General features: G+C 40.8%; 1 protein-coding gene across 4 annotated transcripts in view; it reads right to left on the bottom strand.

Moving 5' to 3' along the window:
* EXD3 (exonuclease 3'-5' domain containing 3) overlaps positions 1 to 24,642 on the bottom strand; it is a 482,404-nt gene that overhangs the window by 185,937 nt on the left and 271,825 nt on the right. For all 4 annotated transcript variants that reach the window (XM_036749598.1, XM_036749599.1, XM_036749600.1 and 1 more), the window contains 4 exons: positions 7,520 to 7,686; positions 4,432 to 4,576; positions 2,014 to 2,224; positions 1,056 to 1,165 (listed from right to left, as the gene is read on the bottom strand). In XM_036749598.1, coding sequence (XP_036605493.1) covers positions 1,056 to 1,165; positions 2,014 to 2,224; positions 4,432 to 4,576; positions 7,520 to 7,686 — 633 coding nt within the window. The remainder of the gene's footprint in view (positions 1 to 1,055; positions 1,166 to 2,013; positions 2,225 to 4,431; positions 4,577 to 7,519; positions 7,687 to 24,642) is intronic.

Raw genomic sequence — 24,642 nt, 5'->3', positions numbered from 1 at the left:
AGTCACTCACATTCATATAACATTTGTTTCAGTCCAGTATAGTGCTGGTCTTAGAAGTCTTGGATCCCACTTCTGACACTTAGTAGTTGTGTAACCACGGATAAGTCACTTAGCCTCTCTAAGACTCAAGTATCCTCATCTGTAAAATGGAGATTCAGTTCAACTCACTCAATTCAATTCAGTTCAATGGCATTTATTAGGCACTTTCTATGCCAGATATTCTGGTAGGCATTCAGGATACAAAGATGAAAATGAAATTAGTCCTTGCCCTCAGGGAGCTTATGTAAAAGCACAGACCAAGCAAATACAAAGAAATTGCAGTCGCAGGAACTGGGGAAACTGGGAAAGGTCTCCTGCAAGATGAGGCCCTTGGGCTGAAGCTTGAGAAGGTCTAAGGGGTCCCAAGAGGCAGAGGTGAAAAGGGGAACTCTGCATCATAGCTTTGGGAAACAGGCCGTACAAAGGCCCTGAGACAGGAGATGGAAAGTTTTGTAGGGAAAACAGCCGGTAGGCCAGTCTGGTTGGAGTATGGAGGGCATGAGGTAGGATAATATATGATCAGCCAGGAATGAGAGTTTGGAGCCAGACTGTAAAAGGCTTCAAATGCCACACAGAGGAGTTTGTATTTTATTCCAGTACAACAGGGAGTGACCAAAGCTTCTTGAGCAGGGAGAAGTACATTCCTAATGCCTCTACCAGTCACTTCTCAGGGTTGCTGTGATACAATGATACATGTCAAGCCGTTTGGCAAACTTGATGAGCTAATGAATGTCAACTTTAAGGTTTGCAAAATGCTTTCCCCATAATAACTATGCAAAGTAGGTAACAGAAGTATAATTTTCTCATTTTGAAGAAGAGAAATTTGATGCTCAGAGAGCAGAAATGACTTATCCATGGTCATACAACTAGGAGGTGTTTGAAGCAGGATTTGAACTGAGGTCTTCTGATTCCAAATCCATGACACAACAGAGCACAACAACATCCCCTGGCACAAGAGAGAATATCTATCTGTTTGATCCACTGTTCCCCAGTGAGGAATGAACCCCCTTCCTCACCTGTTTGTCTACCTGCAGCAGGTCCAGGATTCCTTGTACTTGCTTTTCCATCTCTCTGAGGGCTGGGTATGTAGTTGATAAGCTGCACAGATCTCCAGACATTCCATAGCCTGAAAAAAATTTCTAACATTATAAACAGGAAACACTGGTAAGTGTTTCATGAGGTCTATTGTCTTCTTTCCCATTAAGCCTCATGTTCAGGTAGAGATGGAAAAATCATACCTGTGCTCAAATGTGAGAACATCTGACTCCTCTTTCCAGATGTCTATTAGATCTTTAGTCCCAAATGAGAGATGGGGAATCATGGTAAACAGTACCTTTATGTACATAGAAGTTAGGATGGTCTAGGACTGGTCCAGGACCTGGAGAAGGCCATGTAATGGTCAAAGTGACTGAAGCTTCTCTGTGCCACAGGAGAGAAGCTAAAAAGTGGCCTGAGGTTAGGGCCCAGATCTGACCTAGTACCTCCTGGCTGGCCAACCTGGGCCCCAAATCTCATGGAATGATATTCTTATGGAATCAAAAATAGAGGAGAAAACACCTCTCCCCACCACTCTCTCCCTAATCCCTTTTTATAAGGTAGATGGTGGAGAACCTGCTGGTTTAGGGAATTTTCTAATCGTTTTAGCAGATAGATGTGAATCAGCCAAGGAGCCACTTACATAGTTAACAGCCTTGCAAAAACAGATTTTCTTCAGTAAATGAATAGCCAGTCTTGAGTACATGCTCACATCTATACTTATCTATTTATTCTTTCTTTATAGCCAAGAAGAAGAATTCTTATCTATCCAACCAAAAAGGTACAAGCCTAGCAATCGGGAGTGGGTGGATAGAGAAGATGAGAAAAGTAATGAGTAAACTTGGGTAGAAAGTTAGACAGGGAGTTTTCAGGAAGTAAAGGGAGAAAACACCAACATTACAAAGCTAGACAGAGTGCAAGACCTAGGGCTATTATTACCTAGTTTTATAATGGATGGATCTGAAAAGAGCTTCCAGATGAAATGACAAAGATCCTTCTCCTTCTCTTCCTGGTCCAGTTTTGAGAATTGCAACAGGTCCAGCAGGTACACTTGTTCCTTAGTGGCAATTTGCAGCACTGACACCCGTGGCCTTCCCACCAGTCCAAAGGGGGGTCTCCACTCCATGTCAATGCCGACTACCTGCCCAGGCTGCACACCCAGAGACAAGACAGACTCTGAAGAGAACAGTTAGAGATAAGGGGAAATTCCTACCCAGGGTCCTATGGGGCAAGCTAGGCACTTATCAATGGACTTCCCACCAATGATATCTATAGCCCTTTTCCTCCAAAGAGACCATGGCACTGCATGAGAGAAGAATGCAAACTCTGGAAGGTTCTGTCATTCTGGAAAGGCTCTTATAGTGGTCCTAGTGACAGACTGTGTTTTCGAGAGCCAGCCTAGTGAGGAGAAGACAGGCTTTCCAGCCATGCCCATTAGGTAACCTATGAAATAAAGAAGTACAAAATGGTCCTGATTCCTCTGCAGGAACAGCAGCTGAGTGAGGGAGAAGGGAAGAGGAAGAACAAAGACTCAGACCATTTGAAACCCTGACAACAGGACACATGTAATAGTATATAAAAGAAGTGATTTCATTGGTGTGGGTTCTCTCTCCAATGATGCAAGTTATAACCCTTCCACACCTTAGTAAGTTGTGGGAGGTTGTGAGTGGCTGAGGTGAAAACATTTACCACCCGATTATTAACTTGGTGAACGGCTGTGAATTTCACTAGGTAGGTACTCAGATGACAGACAGGAAGTTTACTACCAGAGTTCTCCACGAAGCCTTTCCAACTCCATGGGACCTGCCAGAGATTACACTTTGCTGGCACAGCAAAGTCACAGAGTCACTCCCATGTCATGAGGAGGCATCGGGGTCAGGCCTTTAATGAATTCCATCATTAAACAAAAACTTTAAACAGGATGGTTGGGATAAAAGAGGCCTCTGAAGATGCAGTGAAGGTGGGGAGGGGCAGTGTTAGGAAAAGCCAACAAGAGCAACGTTAGAATTCAAGGAAGTAAAGCCACCTCCACTTCTCTGAACAAGGGAGAACTACTACTCTCCACCTCACTGGGGCCAGGGCCAGGCCATTAGCTGAACTTGGTAGAGTAAACAGAAATAACTTTCACCAGATAGCTATGCACAGCTACAATAGCAGTCACCAAAAACTGGACAGGGTGAGAATGGGTCTGATGAGGTTTACACCAGATTATGCCAGGATTCCCACAATACTGGGAGTTGTGATATACTGTCTCCTCTTTTGGTTTAGTAACATCTCCTTTGAAAATTGCATTACAGCTCTACCAGTATTTACTTTTAAATTAAGGGGAATTAAAGTTAATTGTACTTTGAGAATAACCTTGAGATAATTGGTGAGATACACCCTTGAGATAACTGGTGACACCCTGGGGAAACTAATCACAGAAAAATCTCTCCTCAGGAATAGGAACTAGATTTGCTAAGAGAAAAAACTCCCTCCCTGGCACTGAGCAATTCAGGGCTTTGTTAATGCATAACAGAGAAGAGGAAATCTGGTTAAAATGTAAATGGATTCTGCGGGACAAATTTTTATTTAAAAACTTAAAAAGACTCCACCATAGAGGTTTGTTTTTGTTTTTTGCTCCCAGCTACTTTGTAACACAGGGTATCTCGCATCCCAGAGGTCAGAGGTTCTTAACCTGGGGTCTGTGAACACTTTGTTTTTTAATATTTTGATAACTGCATTTCAATATAATTGGTTTCTTTTGTAACCCTATATATTTTGATTTATGCATTTAAAAACACTATTCTGAAAAGCAGTGTCTGCTCCCAGAGTATTTCTGTTTCATGGCACCCAGATTCCATAAAGAGTTTTGGGAAAGTTAACCTAAGGAATTTGCAATTAGAAATGTCCATTGTAAAGCTAGCAAAAAGCAAACTGCAGTTGTAGCTGAGAATTAATTTCTGTATTCAGAGATTTTCTTTATAGCTTGAAAAAACGTCCTATTAAAATATGCTTGAAGAATAACACCACTCCTCTTCCAGGAATCCTGTATGGTAAGTGTCTCATAGACAAATACAGAAAGGGCTTCATTCATGATAGAGCCAACCTGGGTCTGTCTCACCCAGGAAATAGCTCACTGAAGCCCCTGCCCAGTTTTTCCTGCCTTAGTAAGGGCCTTTCTAAAACTCTACCAGGCTATGAATTCAAGTTTCCATTTCCATTCATCAACTTCCATTCATTCCTTCCTGAAACTCAGCATTCAAGCAGGAGAGAAATGATGGTAAAAATACAAGATTTAAGCATGCTCTCCTATCTTGGCTCCCATGATACTAAAGTGCCAACTTTGGCTCTGTCGTGGCCTGAAGAATAGCTTACCTGAAGTACCGCATCCTTGCACTCATCCACTTCCTCCCAGGTCTGCAGGAAGTGAATACTTTCCCTGGCTATGGGCAATTGATAATAGTAATCATTCTTTTTGTCCATTTTAGAATCATTGGTTCTTTCCTTAGTCACTTCCACCCTGTAACATAAAGAAAATAAAATAGTGAACTGAGAAACACTCATCCTTTGGTGAGCATGATTACCTATGGCCACTATGGGTTTAGAAATGGGGAATCATCTCGTTCACTCAACACTTCCACACTCTTCTTGCAGCAATCTACTAACCTGCCTCTTTTTACTAAATGTCAGCAAACACGATTTAAGGTTAAAAGGGACAGCATGGTTCAATGGCTTCTCTAGCAAGTGGGCTGGCCAGCCACATAATTCCACATGCAGTCATAGGAAGGCTGACAAAAGTCTTCAGGGCAGATAAGACCATGGAGAACAGAACTAAATTAGTGAGGAGTCACAGACCCAGACCCCAGTCACGTGAGGATGAGGTGACTGGGAGATGAGTGAGAGTAAGAAGGAGACTCAGATCAGAGATACTGGGGCCTGCATGGAAAGCAGAAGATTGGCAAGTCACAAAAATATGACTGGGGGAGCTAGAGTGGCTGGTAAAGCAACAGAATAGTGTTTTGCATAAATCAAAATAGATTGGTTACAAAGGAAACCAATTATATCTAAATGAAGTTATCAAAATATTAAAACATAAAGAGTTCACAGACTCCAAGTTAAGAACAAAAAGGAAAAAAGGATTTACCAGCTATGCTTTTTCAAACATATTCTCTATCTTTAGAACAGAGTCAGGGAGAGCACTGTAGGATGGCACATGGGTTGCCTAAATTAATATTAGTGTAAAATGTTTCATCAAGATGTGAAGTTTCAAATCTCCCACTCCCTAGGGTCTACCCAGCTTCTGACTGCATGAGGAATGACTCCTTAACTGAGAGCTGTCATGGAGGAGCACTGGACTTGGAGTTAGATGACAAGAATGAAGTCTCGGCTCCTCCAAGCTGTGAGACTTTGGGAAAGTCACTTACCCTCTTGGCTTGCACTACCTAATTTTACCTCTCAGGGCTGTGATGTAAAAAGCACTTGGTAAACTGTAAGGCACAATGGAAATGTGAGTTATTATTACTGTCAGAGGTCAGGGAGGTAATTCCTAGTCTCTAAACACTGAGGAGAGACACACAAGTAGGAGGCCCCTGACCCTAAGAAAGAGATCAGAGCCAGCACAACAACAATCTAGAGGGTCCAGTATATTGCATTTTAGATGTGGCCCTACCTGGAAGTGCTGAGTTTAACCAGTGGGGATCCTTTGAACTGACATGTTTCTTAGTTTTTACACAGTGAGTACTGAGAGCCTGAAGAGCCCCCAAATTTCTACATGCCTAAGAATCCAACCTCTGTTCATTAAAGGAGCCCAAGCTCCATTGGTCAAGTTTGGTATGAAGCCTTCTCTTTAACAGGGGAGCCCTTGAATTTATCCTTCAAGGGTATCTGGCCATTGGGTCTGGTTAGCAGCAATCTTCAGGTTTCAGCATGGCTAGAGATCACTTTCTAATTTGGAGCTACAGCTCAGGGCTTATTCAAAAGCAGAAGTTGGATGACCAATTATTAGTAATTTCCTAGGCAGGATTTATGCTTTGAGTAAGCCCTTCTAATTTTGCAATTTTTAAAATTATGACTTTAAGCATGTGAATTTTCTCTTGTGCATACTGAAAAACCAGTTGCACTACTCTTTTTTTTGGTTGTGTTACATTTTAATTTATTTTGTTAAATATTTCCCAATTGCCTTTTAAAAATAAATTTATCATTTATTTTAAAATTCATTTAAAAATTTTTTTGATTTCCCACCTTCCAGTCCCTCTCCCACTCACTAAGAAGGCAAGCAATATGATATTAATTTATACATGGGAAGTCATGAAAACTGTATTTCAATATTTGCCATGTAACCAAAATAAAAAGTGAGAAAAATTAAGAGGGTAAAAAAAATATACTTCAATCTGCACCCAGAGTCCATCCATTCTCTCTGGAGGTAGATAGTATTTTTCACTATGTGTCCTTCAGAATTGTCTCAGATCACTGTATTGATTATAGTAGCTGAGTCTTTCACAGTTGATCATGTTACAATATTGTTGTTACTGTATGCAATGTTCTCCTGGTTCTGCTCACTTCACTCTGCATCAGTTCATTTAAGTCTTCCTAGTTTTTTCTGAAATCATCTTTCTTGTCATTTTTTATAGCATTACTCTTGATGGGCTACTGGGCTATTGCTGGTCAGTCCATCCAAATGCTTTCTTCTCCTCCTGAATGTCTATCTTTACCCTGTTTCCCTACCAAGTTTATAGGCCAATCCAGACCCACTCCTCTCCAGTTCCCTGTTCCACCCCACCTACCCCCTACATGTACAGCTCCTCTACTTGTTAATATAAACTCTCTCACCTGAATCTCCAATCAGTTATCCTCATTCCCACACCCAGACCCACAATCACTTGAATATTTCCAAAATATTTTAGCTCCTGGTTTCCCTCCTCTGTTGGTTGCATCCCACGAAGCTCTCCCACTGCCCAGACACCATTGCTGCTAAACAGTTAGATGTTTTAATTTCTTTTTCTCTCTAGTTCAATCACCCCAAAACACAGGCTATTAAGAAGGACATGGGAAAGAAAATGGGAATCAAATGGAAAGGCAGAATATATTAAACCTCCTTAGTTCCAAGAACAAGGTAATTGCTAATCTTAGGGGCCAGCCTAAGTTATTCCATTTAAAATCTGCCTTCATTTTTTTCAAACTATAATTTGGTGCACAGAGATAGTAACAGTGGCACCTAGGGAGCTAAGAGAGCCTAGGGAATTTCCTGATGCCCTAGGAGAATCCTCCATAAAGTAAAGTAAGATATTATATCTACCCAAAGAAGCCAAGGCCTATTGTGGAAACAGATGCCTCAGTGATCTAAAAAAATTGAACTTGACAGAGACATGAGTGAAGCTGTGGGGACTCGAGACCTAATGCTTACTCTCAGGATAGCCTTGTACTTGCCATAAGATACAGAGGCAAAGTGAGATGTGAGTCTCACCTCTCCTGGTGCTGGAGTTCATGCATCTTCTCAGCCACTTTGGCAGGCAGAGATTCATCAGGAAGATGGTAGGACAGAGCCCACTGGGCAGCTGTGGCAGCATCACAGTAACTGATCAGCAGCTGGATCAGCTGTTCCTGCAGCCATAAATTCTCCCCTACCATATTCTGAAACAGGAAAGGATTAGAAGATATTTTTGCATAAAATAAGCTGAAGTTTAACAAGCTTGGTAATTTGTTTTGAAGGGTGGGGAGAGGTCATAAAGAAGGAATGCATATGAAAGTATCTTTATTGATTTATATATCTATATATCTATATCTATATACATGACAACACTGAGAGTAGACTTTTCTAATCTGCAGCTTGCAAAAGAGGCAAGGTACAAAATGGGATGTCAAAGGCACACTCTTAGTCCCATATGAAATTTAAAATCAGGCTCCCTATAAAGCACGATGACATCAGACTGCCTCACAATTTGGAAGAGAGGGTCATAGTGGCCCAGCTCCTAATACCTATTTTGCATTTATGAAGTTCTCCAAGTGCTCCCATTGGAAGCACACAAGAACAATACAGAGCAAGACTATGACGTAACAAGGCCCACAGCCAAGAAAAGCCCCACTGATGACCACACATCTCAGCTATTTCTGCAAAGTTCTGTGGAGCCCTGGAAAAGTCACTGCCAGGATCCATAAATACAGCAAATGTTTTGTGAAAGGCATTCATATACTTTCACTAAGAAAAGCCAGGCTTGTTGGGGAGGTACTGAGGCAGAAATTGGGATAAGAGAGCACTTTGAGATAGTACTGACATGCACAGGTTAGTTTCCACCAATACCTTTTATGTGCTTCTCTTTAACATTCCTGATAGTACCATGGAACTGAAACCCTTGTCAGTCTCCTTTCACATGGGTCATAAAACAAGATCTCCTTTGTCTTCCTTTCTTTTGACTTTCCCACTGCCTTGGTCTTCACTGGCTTTTTCTCAGCCCAGTCATTCCCATTCTTATCAAGGAATAAGGACACCGATCTCTCCCCATTCCTCCATATCTCTCTCTCCCCAACTCTCTCTTCATGCCTCTTTCTACGTATCTCCATTTCTCCATCTCTTTCTCTCCGTTTCTCTCTCTCCAGCTATCCTTCTTCTCCTTCTCCTTATTCTTCTTCACAGCCCAGGGGAAAAATAAGAATGCATGACACCACAGGAAGAAGTAATAAAACCACATAAGTGGTAGGAGTAGGGACCTGCCTACATGGAGCTGGAAAAAGCAGAATTTATCTTCCATTTTTCAGTCAGTTACTCAAAACACAAGAGCCTACTCTGTACAGAATATAGTGTGACCTTGGATAAATCCTGCCACTTTTCTGGGTCGTGGTTCTCTCATATGTGAAATGAGATGGTTGGATGCGGTGGTCTATGTAAGATTTACCAAGCTTTGATACTCTACAATTTTAGGGAAATCTGGAGTATGTTTTTGGCTCCTAGGTGCCTTATAGCTGAATATGGAGACAGAATAGACACATATGAAAAAGGTTGAAAACTTGCCAAATTGAAACAAGGATAAAATACCATGGTACAAATTCTGAACTCAGTAGTGACAAAGGAAATTGAAGAGCAAAGTGATCAGAATGGAGTAGGGTTAACCAAGGAAGGATGTGAAGAAGAGATACACTTTAAGCAGGTTTTTAAGGAGGGAAAGGGTGTAGATTTATGAAAAAGAAGAGAAAGAGCATTCTAACTTCAGAGTAGAGCATATGATATTCCACACAGATGGGAGAGGGAAAGCATGGAGTTGTAAACAAGTTCCAAAGGGTTTTGCAATGAGTTGCTGCAATGGAAAGAGCCTTAATTTTATGTCAGAGGACTGGATTAGAATCAGAGTTCCTCTACTTATTATATGTGTGACTTTGAAAAGGACACAGCTTTTCTGTGTCTTATCTTTCTTCCTCTTCCATAAAATGAAAGGTCTGGACTAGATGATCCCCAAGGCTTCTTCCAGCTCGAAATCGATTTTCTGATGATCCTAGGTGTGATGGAATAGCCAGAAAGAACAATAGTGGCAGGAAGAATGAAGAGAATCCAAAGGGGGAATTAAAAGAACTGAGGGTCAGAAGAATGTGGGGGGAGGGGCAGGGGAAGAGGGGGGAAAAGGTAGTTTTGGGAAGGCTTTACAGCCTACTGAAGAATTTGATAAAGTGGACAATAATCTCTTGACGAGAGAAGCGACAGGAAAACTGGATCATTGTGGCTGCCCTTTCCTAAACTTGATTTCAGGTCCATTTTTGTCCTGAAGGATGGTGACCAAAACTGTCCTTCCTTGTGGAGGGGGTAACTGAGAATGGAACAGAAATACAAGTAATTAGATTGGTATTGAATTATCTCTCAGGCTTCTTTTCTTAGCAGGTAATTCAACTTTTTAAAACTTGTCCTCATCAGTCCAGTTTTTCAATATTTTAAATCTTCTCTACTGCTGACTTCTGAATCTCTTCTTCATAATTCTTGTCATTTTTATGTTTGAGAGGGTTCTTTGGCACCAGTTATCACCCTTTTCTGTGAGTCTGAAATATTTGATTTTATATTATCCTCTTCAGTTGCAGAAACTTTTATCCTCACTTCATTATGGAGCTCAGTTTTTTCTTACTTAAAACTACCTCTCTCTCAGCTATTCACAGCTTTAGTTGGTTTTCTTCAGTTCTGTCTAAAATGCTTCCAAGTTGTACGTATGTTTTGTATGCTGACTTCAGGGTAGCAATGTGTCTTGGACAGTTTGGTTGAGAGCAGCTGTCTGAGGGGGTTTACCATAAAACTGCTTCTGGCATTTCTCAAGGAGTAACATTTGGTACAGGATTTGAAGTGCAAAAATGTTGCATGAAGTATTACCCTATAAAGTTGCAGTGAGTATAATATAGACACTGTCAGCCTTGGACTTTGGTGGCATTGACCTTAGTCAACCAAGAATAGCTACATCCTCCTCTACAGGGTATATTCAGTAAAGCCACATCCCAGCATCCCTTCCCTAATTGCTGGGTACAAATCCTCATCACAATGATGGGTGGTATGATTTCAGATCAGTGAAAGAAGAGACGTGAAAACAGGAGGCATTTTTCTGAAAACATTCTGAGTTATGCAGATTCCGCACCCAAGGTACAGTAGTTTAGTGTCAGGCAAACCCTGCTGGTAAAGAGACATTAATCTTGGAGGATCCTGTGATCAGGCTCTCTACCCTGCCTTCTCACAAGTGCAAACAGAGTCTGAATGTTTGGAATGTGGCCAGGGCCATCAACTTGCATTCTTTAGATTCCAACGGTGATGGAAAGGTGAGAAGTTGTCTTCAAGCTAGACGCTCCAGTTCAGATTAGGAAACAAATCTGTTGGTGGCCCAAGGATTTTTCTTTAGAAGAAAAAAGAAAAGCCATACAAAAATACATAGAGAAGAGGGTAGAGGGCAGAGGGGAAAAGACAAGTTAAGCTACATGAAGGGTCTCTAATATTGTAAAGCTCTGCGATGTGCAAGCATGGGCAGAACAAAATCAAGTGATTAAGTTGACTTGATAGATGAGGAAGCTTTCTGCCTGAGCCCCAAAAGCATTACATCGTCTTTGCCCTATGTTTACTTCTCCAATTTAGCTCAATTCAAAACACTTATTGAGCACCTACTTTGTGCAAGACACTGGACTTGGCATGGGATACAGAGACACAAATGAAATGGTCCCTGCCCTCGAGAAGCTTATAGTCGGGGTGGGGGTGGGGGGTGGAGTGTGGAACAGCATAATACATATGAAAAGAATTATAGTTTAAAGAAAATTGAGAGGCAGCATAGTATAGTGAGCAGAGTGCTAAACATAGAATTGACAAGTCTTACTCTGACACATAATAGTTGTGTGATAATCGGCAAGTCACTTAACTTTGGAGCCTCAGGCAACTACCTAAGACTTATTTACTAAGTTATAGAAAGTTTGCACTCAGCATTAATGGAAAGTTCTCATGACCCCCAAACCATAGATATTTGACATTAAGGGACAAAACAATCACATTGGGGGCAGGGGGTTTAATGAAGACTTCGGGAAGTAGACAGTGCCTGAGCTGGGTCTTGAAGAGGCAGAGATGAGAAAGAAATTCATTCTTGGAAAAGAGAAAGGCTTGTGCGAATGCATGGGGACAGGAGACAACGCCTATAAAGAGTTTAGCTCACAGCTAACAGTCCAGTTTAGCGAGAATATAGATTTCATAAAAGGGAATAGTATAAAATAAATCTGGAAAGGTTAGTGGGCCTCAGGTTGTGCAGGTCTTAAATGTGAGACTCAGAAGTATATATTTGATGCTATAGGCAATGGAGAACTGAAACTTTTGAGGACCACGAACATGTTTCTAGGGAATCAGTATGATGTAATGAAGAGAATAAGCATATATTAAGCTCCTACAGTATGCCAGATGCCGTGCTAAGTGCTTTGATCCTCACAACAACCCTGGGAGGCAGGTGCTAGTATTATTCCCCTTTTACAGCTGAGGGAGCTGAGGCAGACAGTGGTGAAGTGACTTGTCCAAGGTCACACAGCTAAGACGTTCCTGACTTTCTGCACGGTGCCACTGAACTGTCCTGAGAAGATCCCTGGAATGTAAGTCATGGTGCTGACACTAACTTTCTGAAGATGACCTTGGGGAAGTCCTATCCCCTTTGTGAGCTTTTGTCCCTTCATCTGTAAAATGAGAGGACAGAACAAGATCATCTCCGGGGTCCCTCCCAGCTCTGAAATCTATGGGACTCTCTTATGACTGGGATATCAGAAGGCCGCTGACCAGGTGTTGATTTGTTTTTTTTTTTTTTTAAACCAGGAAGGTTGAATTTTCATCTGTTTAATAAGGAGTATGGCTGTCCACATATGTGTTTTCTCAGGCTGCAAAACAAGTCTCTTTCTGCACTGGTCACATGCTAAATGCCCAGCTAAGTGCTGTTTTGGCACTTCAGTAACTGCTGTCTTCTTGTCTCATTCATGTGTCGCACCTGAACCACCTTGGAGAAGATCCCCTGGGTTGACCCCTCCCTTGGCTGTCTTTTCCATCCTCCAAACAGCCTTGAGCCTTTCCAGGCTCCCTCCTCCCAGGGTCCCAGGTTCCCACATGGACTACAATACATGGAAACTCCCTTACATTCTTCAGGATATCCTTTGCCCTTCCTGTCCCACCTCTGCCTTGGCACCCAGGAGGCAGCAGGCCATTCTGCGCGTTCTCTTTCTCTCTGTTCAGAGCGACATTCTTTTGTACTGAATCACCAGCCCACTAGGTCTTTTGGTCATTCCCCTGAAACAGAAGCCCATCATAGCTTCAGTCCTAGACTAGAGGACTTCCAAAGCCAGTCCTAATGCCAGATATTGCTGCTGCTCTGAATGGTTTTTACATTCCATAAAGAAACGGGAGCAGTTGATTTGTGATTTTACTCTTGTTTCCTTACCAGTATATCTGAGGAGGCTAGCAGACTGTTCTCTACCAGGCTATGACTAAATAAAGTTTATCAAATAAACTTTGTTTACTTCATATGTAGTGCTTTCAATGACCAGGGGCTCTTTGCTATCACAAAATCAAACCCATAATGCCAATATTCTCCTAGATTTGTTACATGGTCATCAGTAACAGAATATTATGATCAAAGCTGCAGGTGATGCAAATGTCAATAGAAAGACATATGGTGCGTATGTAAGTAGGCTGCAAGATATTACCAACAATGATTAATGCACAATAAGAGGTATAAAAAACAGCAACAAAACATGTGTAACTGGAAAAAGAGGTAGGCGGGTAATGAAGCATGAATGAGGGTTAACAAATGGGTAGTCGGAGTGCTGCATTGCTATCAATAAACTATTTTTAAAAAACCCCAACAACAATGGAGGAAGGTCTCCAGAGTTTGGAGTATGAACTCTATGGAGGATCTGTGGAAAGAGACAGACAAGAATCACACAAGTTGCATAGGAATGATGTACTATGATCTGCACAGGCAGAGGACATACCAACACTAAGGAGATCATACATCTGTAAAAATATTGAAATAAGTATGAAAGATAATGAATAAGAGCCATGTTTACATGGCCTTTAGGAAGGACATGAATAAGCTGGGACATGTCCAGAAGTAGGCGATTTGGATGCTGAGGGCACTGGAAACCATGCCATACAAATATAGGTTAAAAGAACTACACATTTGGCCTGGAGAAGAGAAGCCTTAGCAGGGATCTGAAAACTGTATTCAAATAGCAGAAGGGCTGTCATGGAAAAGGAGTAGCTTTATTCTGCTTGGCCCCAGAGGGCAGAACTAGGAGCAACGGGTGGAAGTTGAAGAAAGGCAAATTTGTGCCCAATGGAACAAAAAGCTTTCTAAGAATTAGAACTATCCAAAAATGGAATGGATTGTCTTGGGAGGTAACAGGTTCCCCTTCAAGAAAAAACTGGATGACTTTATCAGAAATATTGCAGAAAATGAGTGTACATGTGCAGGTAGAGGTGGGACTGGATATCTTCTGAAGTCCTTCCTAATGCTGATATTCTGTAGTATAAGTCACATCACTATACACCTTGTATTCTATGTACAAATGATATTGACCTTGTCATCTATCATTCACTTCAACAAATATTAAGCACCTATTATGCAAAATGCAAAAAGAAAGTACGAAGTGAAAAATATACGATAGTCTCTACTTTTGAGGGTGGGGGGAGTGGGTGATGACATACACACAGATAAATATCTCTAAAGTATATATAAAGTAATTTTAGGAGGGTGCGAGCACAAAAAACTGGGAAAGAGGCAGCCTATGTATAGGATAGAGAGTCTTCTAGTTATGGGAGCCAGCCTGTGCAAGGACACATATGTGGAAGACAGAATGTCATATGCAAGAAACAAATAATTCAATTATATTTCCATCATATTATTAAAGACCTAAATTAAACTCTTCATCTTAAGACATTTTTCAGTTCTTTGTATGTTTTAGAGAATTCACCAAACTTCTAATTCCTTCCACAACGCTATTTACTATCAGTTTCACCTTGGATATTCAATTCATCTCTCTGGGCTTCAGTTTCCTACTCTGTGTAATGAAGGGGTAAAGAGATAATATCCAAGGGCCCTTCTAGCTCTAAATTGTGGTGTGAGGTTTTACTCCCAGGAATAATCCAACTTTAGTGGATTTATAGGAAAATATACTTTCTTTTAAGATTTAGACTTCAGGTCTACTATTCTCTGACAAAAACAAATGACTTTACCTATGAAAAAATTAAGTTGCATAAAATTCCCATTTTATTTTTCTTTATTGCTTGGCTGCCCTTGACCTCTATGGGCTTAGAATTTATAGATATATAAGCTTTTGGGGTGTATCTTTCCCAAATGGTAATATCTCCATTTCTAAGCTGTAGTCATATTGTGAATGGTAAGACTGATGAAGAAGATACAGATCATGGTCATACATGAAGAGACAGACATACTTGAATACTTTGGGCAAAGATTTTTCAAGACCTGTACCTACTTCCTAGATGTTGCTCTCTTCCTAGGACAGGGAGGAAAGGAAAAGGAGGAGGTTAGAGTATTTCACACCAATTGCCAAGATAGATACCAACTGGCAACATCCAAATAGATACATGACTTATACACAAAAGTTGAATTCATATATAAATTAGAAGTACATGGATAGAGGAAGAGTGCATGACTAAAAACCAGAGATGGAGGAGACAACATGCAAGCAATTACATACAAGCAAGATATACAGGATAAATCGGCAAGTACTAGCATTAAGGAGCTTGGAAAAGGTTTCTTGTAGAAGGTGGGATTTTAGCTGAGACTTGAAGGAAGCCAGGGAAGCTTGGAGGTAGCAATATGAGGGACATACCAGTGAAAATGCCCAGAGTTGGGAGGTGTAATTTCTTGTCGAGAAACAGTAAGAAGGCCTGTATTACTGGATTGCAGAGTACACGGGGATGCATACGCTGAAGAAGTAGGAGGGAGCCAGGTTATGAGCCAGGTTATAAAGTCAGGGACACCAATTGAAATGCTATTGCAATAGTCCAAGTATGAGGTGATATCAGGGAAGTGTTTAGGGGTAAAAGATAATGAAATTGGTTTTGGACGTGTTGAGTTAAAGGTGTTTATAGGACATCCAATTTACATGTCCAATAGGCAGGTAGAGATGTGAGACTGGATGATAAAGCTGACATTTTGATTATATAAAAAGTAATTTTTTTTTGTACAAACAAAACCAATGCACTTAAAATTAGAAGGGAAATAGTTAACAGGAAAAAAATCTTTACAATAAATTGATGTAATAAAGGTCTTATATCCAGGACATATAAAGAACTGATTTAAAGTTATAAGAATAAATGCCATTTCTCAATAGATAAATGGTCAAAAAATATCAAGAGGCAGTTTTCAAAGGAAGATATCTAAGCTATCAACAACTATATGAAACAATGCTCCAATGCATTAATCACTAGAGAAATGTGAATTAAATCAACTTTGGGCTCCACCTCAACCCACTAGTTAGTAAAACTGACAAAAGAAGAAAATAAGAATTGTTGGTGGAAGCTGTCAGAAAACAGACATTTTGTACACTGTTGATGGAGCTATGAATTGGTCCAGCTATTCAAGAAAGCAATTTGGAACTATGACCTAAAAGTCACAAAACTGTGAATGCTCTTTGACCCAGTGGTACCACTATTAGGCATATGCCCCAGAGAGATCAAGAGAAAGAAGGACCCATATGGACAAAAATATCGACAGATCTTTTTAGAGTAACAAAAAATGGAAATTAAGGGGGCCACCTATTTGGAAAGAGCTAAATAAACTACAATATAGGAATGTAACAGTATTATTGCTTCATAAAAAATGGAGAGTTTCAGAGGAAACTGGGAAGATGTCTATGAACTGATGCAAAGTGAAGTGAGCAGAACTAAGAGAGTGATTTATATATAACATTATAAAGAAAAAACTTTAAAAAACTTTGAAACTCTGATCAGTATGATGATAAAATATGATGCCGGAGAATCAAAGATGAAGCATGTTACCTACCTCCTGCCAGGGATGATGGGATTTAAAATGTAGACTGAAACATTAATTTTTGTACATTGGCAACGTGGGACTTAGTTTTACCTGAATTATGCATATTTGTTATGATGAGTTTTTTTCTTTTTTTTGAACCGTTCATTGGAAGGGATATGAGAGGGAAAGAAAATAAATGTTTTGTTAACTGGAAACATTAATTATTTTTTAAAGAGAAGCAAACTTAGGCATCAATAATTATAACCAAGTTTATTAAAAATAATGCTCCAGAACACTTCATCAGGGCTACGCTGAGCTTTGGAAATAAAACCTGAAGCCCACTCTGTACCACTGTTCAGGCTGGCCTCAGTCTACCACCTACAGAGTGAGACATGAGAAAGTACAAAAGCACAGTTCAGTGGTTCTGAGATAAGTGTCTATATGGGTTTTTCTCTGGAGCTCTAGCTATGTTCCAAAACCAATTATAAATTTTGGACTACCCATTGTCTTTTTTCAAAAAAAACTCATCTGGACCTCTTTTTTCTTCCATCAGCAATGGGTAGTTAAGAGTCAGCATACATCTCTGGTTCCTGCCCATGAGCCATCTGACCCATAATTCTGTTACTGACAACTGAACCGAAGAAAATGTTGTAACAACCGGGTACCTGCCTTCTTGGAACCAACCTCACTCATAGGTTGGGGGAGAGGCCCAAACATCACTGGCTTCCTTTCAAACTCTGATCTTTTACTCAGGAGTTTCATTCAATACTTTTGGAACCTACATACTATACTATTTGGCAGCCACGCTACAATGGGCTAATCCCCAATACCTTTTCTGGGTTTCAGCTGACAGAAAACGTGAACAGCTGGGATTTGGATTTCTGGACCACAGCTTAAAACCCAGGAATGACAATCTCCCAGCCAGGATAGAGTATACCTAACAAAGACTGGTAAGAATGAGTTTGCCTAGAGTTTTGAAATTCTTATCAATAGAGCTTTAAACCCTTATTAAAAGGCAATGTGGCACAATGAGAAGAGCCATGAAACTGGATACAAAGCTCCCATGTTATACTCCACCTGCTTTCCTAAGTCACTTAGGCTCTTTGGCCTTTGCTTTCCCAACTGTAGACTGAGGGGGTTGGACTGGGGAGCTCCTAAAGTTCCTTCCAGTTCTAAATCCATGATCTTGGAGACCATCATCCTCAAAGTGTAATTAGTTTATTTCCCCACCAATTGTGTTACCTTGTATGTGCCCACACCAGAGCTAACTGGTCACTTTCCTGCCCACTATATTGCTTTACAAGAACTTTACAAGAACTTCCTGAAATGTAGCTCTTGGGCTGTGTGACCTTGGGCAAGTCACCCATCTCTCTGAGCCTTAGTTTTCTCAACTATAAAATGAAGGGGCTATATTAGGTGACCTCTGAGGCTCCTTCTGCCTCTAGGATTCTATGATTCTATGATTCAGCACTGAGCTATCCAAATGACCTACAGTGTCATCTACACCCCTAGTGGTTCTGACTAATATTTCCAGGCTGCCTTTAATACATATAAAGCCTCTAAGTATATTTCAATTTCATTTGCTATAAACATTTGGACTATGAACAACTCCAGTTTGAGTTTTTTAACTGGTGACTTAAAAACTCTGCAAGTTTATGAATCTCATCGTGTACTTCTTTTTCATTTTCTAAGGCTAAACTGACTTGAAATTCTAATGACCTTTGTCTCTATATTGGGAAAGTTCTCTATGAGGAACAATACACCACCTGGAGAACGGCAGGACTGCACTGCAGCCTTGCTGATGCTCCTCTTTGACACAGGAGAGGGGCTTAGGTTACAACTTTTCCATGTTTTCCAGGGTTCCGGGAACTCATCTGGCTCTGAGCCAAAGCAGCATAAGTATGTTTGCAGGATCTTTGGTGAATGGAAGTACCTGCAGTGATTTTCTCTCTGCTTTAACCCCTCTTGGTGCATTTCAACTCTGGGTGCTTTCTGTTCCGGTGAAGCAATGCTTGAGAGGGCAGAATGAATAAATCTTGAAATTCACACTCTGACAAATTGGCCTGATTTCCTAAATCCATAATTACAACATTCCTAAGAGATATGCATTCTTTCAGGGAGAACGAGTGAAGATTAGTTTTCTATTTCTTACCATTTATACAGCTTCTCAGTGAAGAGAATCTCCCTCACCCCCAAGCACACCTTTTTTTTTAAACCTCTAAACCATCACAGATTTATCTGGCTCCCTTTCTGGCACTAAACCGGTCAAGTAATTCTGCCTAAATGCACAATGGGGCCAAAGTACCCAACTGCAGATAGCTCACACTCCTTTTGAATATTGGGTACTTGCCCAATCTTCACAGAAGCCTGTGTGTATCTTGTAGCAGCTCTCTGACAAGTACTGATCCATTTACAGGTTATTTAATGAGTCAGGATAATTGCTGCAGGATTGAACTGTCTGATAACTGCTGAGAGCAGAGAATGCTGAGAAGGGATTTTTAAGTGATTACAAAAGATTTATGACAGAAGTATAAACTGCTTTGTAAAAAACATCACTTCTAAGCACATCATATTACTTTAAAATATTTGAGGCCCCTTCTACATTGACCATGACTTAGAAGAGATAATGGCCAAAACAGATACCTGAAATAGGGTTCCAAAAACTAATGCAAATTAGTACTGGTGATGGGGCAGGAATCATTTATGCCTACTAAGCCATGGTAGCATCAACCAGATCTGATCTCTCATCAGGTTTTCTCTGCCTACAAACTCTAAGCTCTTTACTGTGCTTTCCCTGAGCTCCATAATACTTAGACCATTCTAGAATTATATTCTTATCAAAATTCTTAAACAGGGTATTAAAGATCTGGCTTATGAGCACTTAGAAAGAAAAGCAACAATCGCTAGTAGTCAGAATGAGTTCACTGAGAACAAGTCATGATAAACTACCCACACTTTCTTTTTCAAAAGAGTCACTAGGGCAGTACCAAAGATAGAGCATGTCTGGATCTCAACTAGGCATTGAATAAACTCTTATGGTAAACAAAATATATAAATATAGGCAAAATGATAGTACAGTTAAGTGGATTTATAGCCAGTTAAATGACATTCCCAATTATTATTAGGTATATCTATCATTTAATGAGAAAAAAAAAAAGAAATGGGCAATGTTGATACCAGACAATCAATTCTATTTCTAAAAGGTACATACAGAAAAGTAGATAGATCAAAAATAAAGAAAGGGGCGAAGGAGGGAGGGAGGGAGAGAGAGAGAGAGAGAGAGAGAGAGAGAGAGAGAGAGAGAGCACATGCATTTAGTAAGTACTTAGTATGTACCAGGCACTATGCTAAATGCTGGGGATACAAGTATAAGCAAGCAAGTCAGTTTCTGCCCTCAAGAAGCTTACATTCTAATTCAGGAAGGCACACAAATGAGAGCTGGAAAGCTCGAGTAAGGTCTTAAAGCAGGTGGCTGGGGAAGTGAGGTGGAGGCTTAATTCTGGGCGAGAGAAGACAAAAGGCTCACCTATTAGAGCCCAGTGTGGTTCCCAGAGAGGACTCCAAATTTCTGGTGGGGACAAGCTGAGAATAAAGCAAAGACTCACCTATCAAAGTCCCAGGTGGACAGTGTAGACAAAATTATCTTCATTAGCTCATAAAACACCCATAAGGACCAAATAAGCTAAAATAAGCTGACAAGCTCATCACTGAAGGCTATTTGCTGTCTATTTGCCTATTTGCTGATCTACCTCTAAAGAAAGAAAAAGAGGTGAAAGCTATAAATATGAGGAATGATGTTTAGGCATAGAGGAGAAACTCATAACTGAGAGTTTTTAGATCCACGAGTGTATATTACCAAAGGAAGTGGTGAGATTTGAACTTGAGATCCCTAACCTCCCAACATCTAAGCAAGTATGTTCCCCACTCTTGCCAGTGTAGGATGATCTAGCTCTGCTACTCCCTAAAAAGAGTCAAAATGACTCAAAATTCTCTTCTGATGATTCTACAATGCCAACATACAACACATTTTAATGTCTGAAGTTCACATCTGCCACAATTTACTTGCAACTAAACTAAAGATTTTGTGGGAATATGGTAATATGTTTGCTTCAAATTGCTGGCATCTGCCTCTACAGCCCTCTGCTGAGAACAGGGCTCATGTGCTAAAATCATTTGATTTTCATGGTAAAATCATTTAAAGTAGAAAAGCAAACAAATCCATAAAGCTTCTGACTCTGACAATAGAGAAGACAGAGGAGAGGCTCTGAGGCTCCCCAGTGTTAAGCTGGGTTAGCAGCTGGCTTTTGCAGGAAATCTTCATCACTACAGCAAAGATCTGCTGGGGCATGAGAGGTCAGCAGCCTGAGTGATGGGGCTTGTCTAGTCAAGAGAAAATGAGGACCTGAGTCTTAGGAGGTCAGGGGCTAGTTCAGGCTCTGAAATGGAATTCCCATGTGAACTGGGCAGGACAAATATGTTACCATTTGCACACAAAATGGGAACAGGTGCTTAGGATGCACCTTTAGTCCAAGTCCCAAATGCACTCCTAAGTAATATCGAACAACTTCATGACTCCCATGTAATCACAAACAGCAAGGATCCCTATCCTATGTATGGAACTGAAATGGAGAGCATCCTGGCAAAACTCCAAGTGAAGGGATTGCATTGGGCCAGAGATTCCCCTCCAAGTCTCAATTGGATGCGCTGTTTTTCTTCACTTTGAGTCTTAAATAGTTGGGCAGGGTTCCTATACAGCTGTTCCACAGCTGCTGGGGTACAAAGCAGAGATGGCTATATTCCAAAAACACCTGAAGAGAGTCAACTAAGATAATGGTCCAATGTTTGGCTTTTCTCTTTCGCTACTACACTGGAATGTGGAAGCAGTAAGAATAGCAAAGACAGCTTTGCAACAAAATTGCTGAACCATCCTGCTCCAAGGAGCAGAGCCCACAGGTCACACATGTCTCATTTCCCTAAGCAGGAAGGAGAGACTGACTGAGTGTGGGCTCTCTTGACTTTGGTCTCACCAACACTGTAGCAACAAAAATCTCTGCATAACAAAAGCCGTCCAAGGCCCAGTTAACACAGTTATTTGAAAAATTATTTGATATGATCAAAGTATGTGGACAGTCACAGCACTGAGAGCTGAAAAGAAACTTCAAGACCCTCTGCTCCAACCCCTCACCCTGACGGATAAGGAAAACAACTTAAGTCCTGAAAGGCTAGAAGTGTTTTCACCATGGTCACAAAGGTAGGTAAAAGCAGAGTCAGAATTCAATCTCAGATCTTTTGGGTTCTCTTCACTACAACTTGATGCCTCTTGGCATTTATGAGATTTTAATAGGTGGGAATGAGGGGAGGGGTATTCCAGGAAGAGAGACGGTTAAAAAGGCAAAGAAGGTGGTAAGGGGAAGGGAAGCAAGTAAGTACTTGTGCCCCACACTTTCCTTCCTCTTTGCTTCTGCTTGATTGTAGCAGTATGAGAAAGAAAAGGGAATGGTAAATTTGGGTCATATGACAAGGGACCTTGAATGCCAGGCTGGAAAGGTCAGACTTACTTTGGTGAGGAGAAGCTAGTTCATTTCTGCTTTTTCCAGGTTGTCAGACATTTCCTCAATTATTTCCCTAACAGAGCTGTAAGGCATTTAGGGGAGTGAGAGTTGACTGCTCCTCCCACACTGCAGTCCAAACACCACAGTGCCAGAGAAGAAACAAAATCTTTTCAAAACCCTATCTGTCTGCCATGGTCATTATCTGCTCTGCCTTTACCCTCTGAGGAAGAGCTGGAAAACTCAACATCTAATCACTGTTCTAGATCAGAGAAGGCAAGCCTGGGGGCATCATCGGGTATCCTGGGGGAAGACAGAGATCTTCAGAGATGTTTCACAAATCCCTTCTTTGGGATCAATGCTAGTGCATGCCTCCCTGCACCCTCCTCAGCTTAGTGCCTCCCCATCCATAGATAAAGACCAAATAAGAGATGCCAATATCTTATGACTGGGATCACAGTTACTCTGCTTTGGAGATGCCCACAGATGACTTGCTGACACGATGACATAAGTCTTGCTAATTCAGACGGGACCATATAGATGTTACCCAATAGGTTGTGACTTCTTATTACCCTCAATAATTTACTAATCACTGAGAGACTCAAGGAACAAAACCTAGGCCGTTGCTCAGCCCAGGGAGGTAGTGACATTGTCTCTTATTAAGGCCTTCATGGATAAAAACCAAATTTTCAACTTTCTATGAACATGGAAGCATCTATTAACCAGTACTTCTGTTGTTCTATCATTCATATATATATATATATAAATATATATATATATATATATATATATATATATATATATGACTGAAATTCACAGTGACCTTTCAGTTGCTCTCAGAATCAAAGAGTAGTTTATGTTTAAGTTTAGTTTTAGTGTTATGTACATTTAATTTTTTTTCTAATCCCCAACCATGCTAACTAAGTGTTACAGTATAAGAGTTCTGCAGCCAGTCAAGAGATTGTTTTTCCTCTCATATAATTCTCTGGACCTGCATGACAGTTAGTCAGCCAATAAGGATTTATTAAGCACTTACTGTGTGCCAAGCACTGTGATATGCAAAGATAGGCAAAAACATGGTCTCTGCCCCAGAGTACTCACATTCTATGGGGAAGACAACATGCAAACAACTGTGTACATACAAGATTATAAATACAGATAGGGGTGTGTGCGCGCGTGTGTGTGTGTGTGTGTATGTATGTATGTGGAGAGAGACAGACAGAGAGAGAGACAGAGACAGAGAGAGAGAGAGAGAATGAGAATGAGAACGAGAATGAGAAGGGAAGCAAATATCAGAGGGGAAAGCACTAGCAAAAGAGTGAGGATGGGAGGACCAGGAATGACATCTTAACAAAAGGGATTTAATATGAGTCTTGAAGGAACCAGGAAGGTGAAGCCAGGAGGTAGAAGTAGGGGAAAAAAGCTTTCCAGGCATCAAGTACAGCCAATGGAAAGACACTAACAGTCAAGAGGTGAAGTGCTGTGTTTGACCACTAGCAAGAAGAAGGGCAGTGAAGTCAGATAGTACAGTGTATGGAGGGAAGTAAAGTATAAGAAGATGGGAAAGGCAGGAATGGTCCAGATTCTGAAGAACATTAAGTGCCAAAGAGAAGAATTTATATTTGACCCTGGATGTAATGGGGTATCACTAGAGTTTACTGAGTAGGGAAGTGGAGTGGCACGATCAGACCTATGCTTTAGAAAAATCACTTTTGTAGCTGAGTAGAAGATGAACTGAAATGGGGAGAGACTTGAGAAATGTGTCTGTACAACTCTGGTAATTCAACCAGAAGGCTATTGCTTTCTATTAAAATTCAAATGTGAAGTAATGAGGATATGTACACACATAAATGTTGTAAAAGGTAGAAATGGCAAGACTTGACATTAGACTATATATGTGGAGTGAATGCAATTGAAAAGTCAAGGATAATATTGGAGGTTTGGAGCCTTGGGGCCTGAAAGGATAGTGGGGCCCCTTGATAGTAACAGGGAAATTAGGAAGAGGGGAGGATTTGGAGGAAAAGAGAAGCAGTTTTGGATATGTTGACTTTGAGAGGCCTAGAGGATATGCAATTCAAAATGTCCAAGAGGCAGCTGGTGATTCAAAATTGGAGCTCAGGTCAGGAAAGACATTGGGGCTAGATATATAGATCTGAGAAGCATCTACACAGAGATGATCATGGAACCCATGGTAGCTGATGAGATCACCAAGTGTGACAGCAGAGAGGATGAAGAGAAGAGGGCCCAGGACAGAGCCTTGGGGGAAGACCCATGGTTATTTGATGACACTATGAAGCTTCATAATCAAACCAGTCAGTTAGTGCGATTTCATAAAGGAGCAGAGATCATTGCTTACTTTACCTCTGTTTTGTTTACACAGTCTGCCCAAGGACAGAGAAACACATCTGCCTGTGGAATGATTTCTTTGTGATCTCAGAAGTTCTGGTAGGGGTTATTATTTCCTTCATGTAAGGCCAGAGAACCACTTCCCTTGTCAAAGTCGGGGCTAGGACATATGACAGAGAAGTTCCTTGTAGGATTAAATAGGGACTTGTGTTGATCAGAAA

The sequence above is a fragment of the Trichosurus vulpecula genome, chromosome 3 (assembly GCF_011100635.1).
Source record: "Trichosurus vulpecula isolate mTriVul1 chromosome 3, mTriVul1.pri, whole genome shotgun sequence".
In the NCBI taxonomy this organism is placed as follows: domain Eukaryota; kingdom Metazoa; phylum Chordata; class Mammalia; order Diprotodontia; family Phalangeridae; genus Trichosurus; species Trichosurus vulpecula.
The sequence above is the reverse complement of the archived record's forward strand: the minus strand, read 5'-3'. Positions and strand labels throughout refer to the sequence as shown.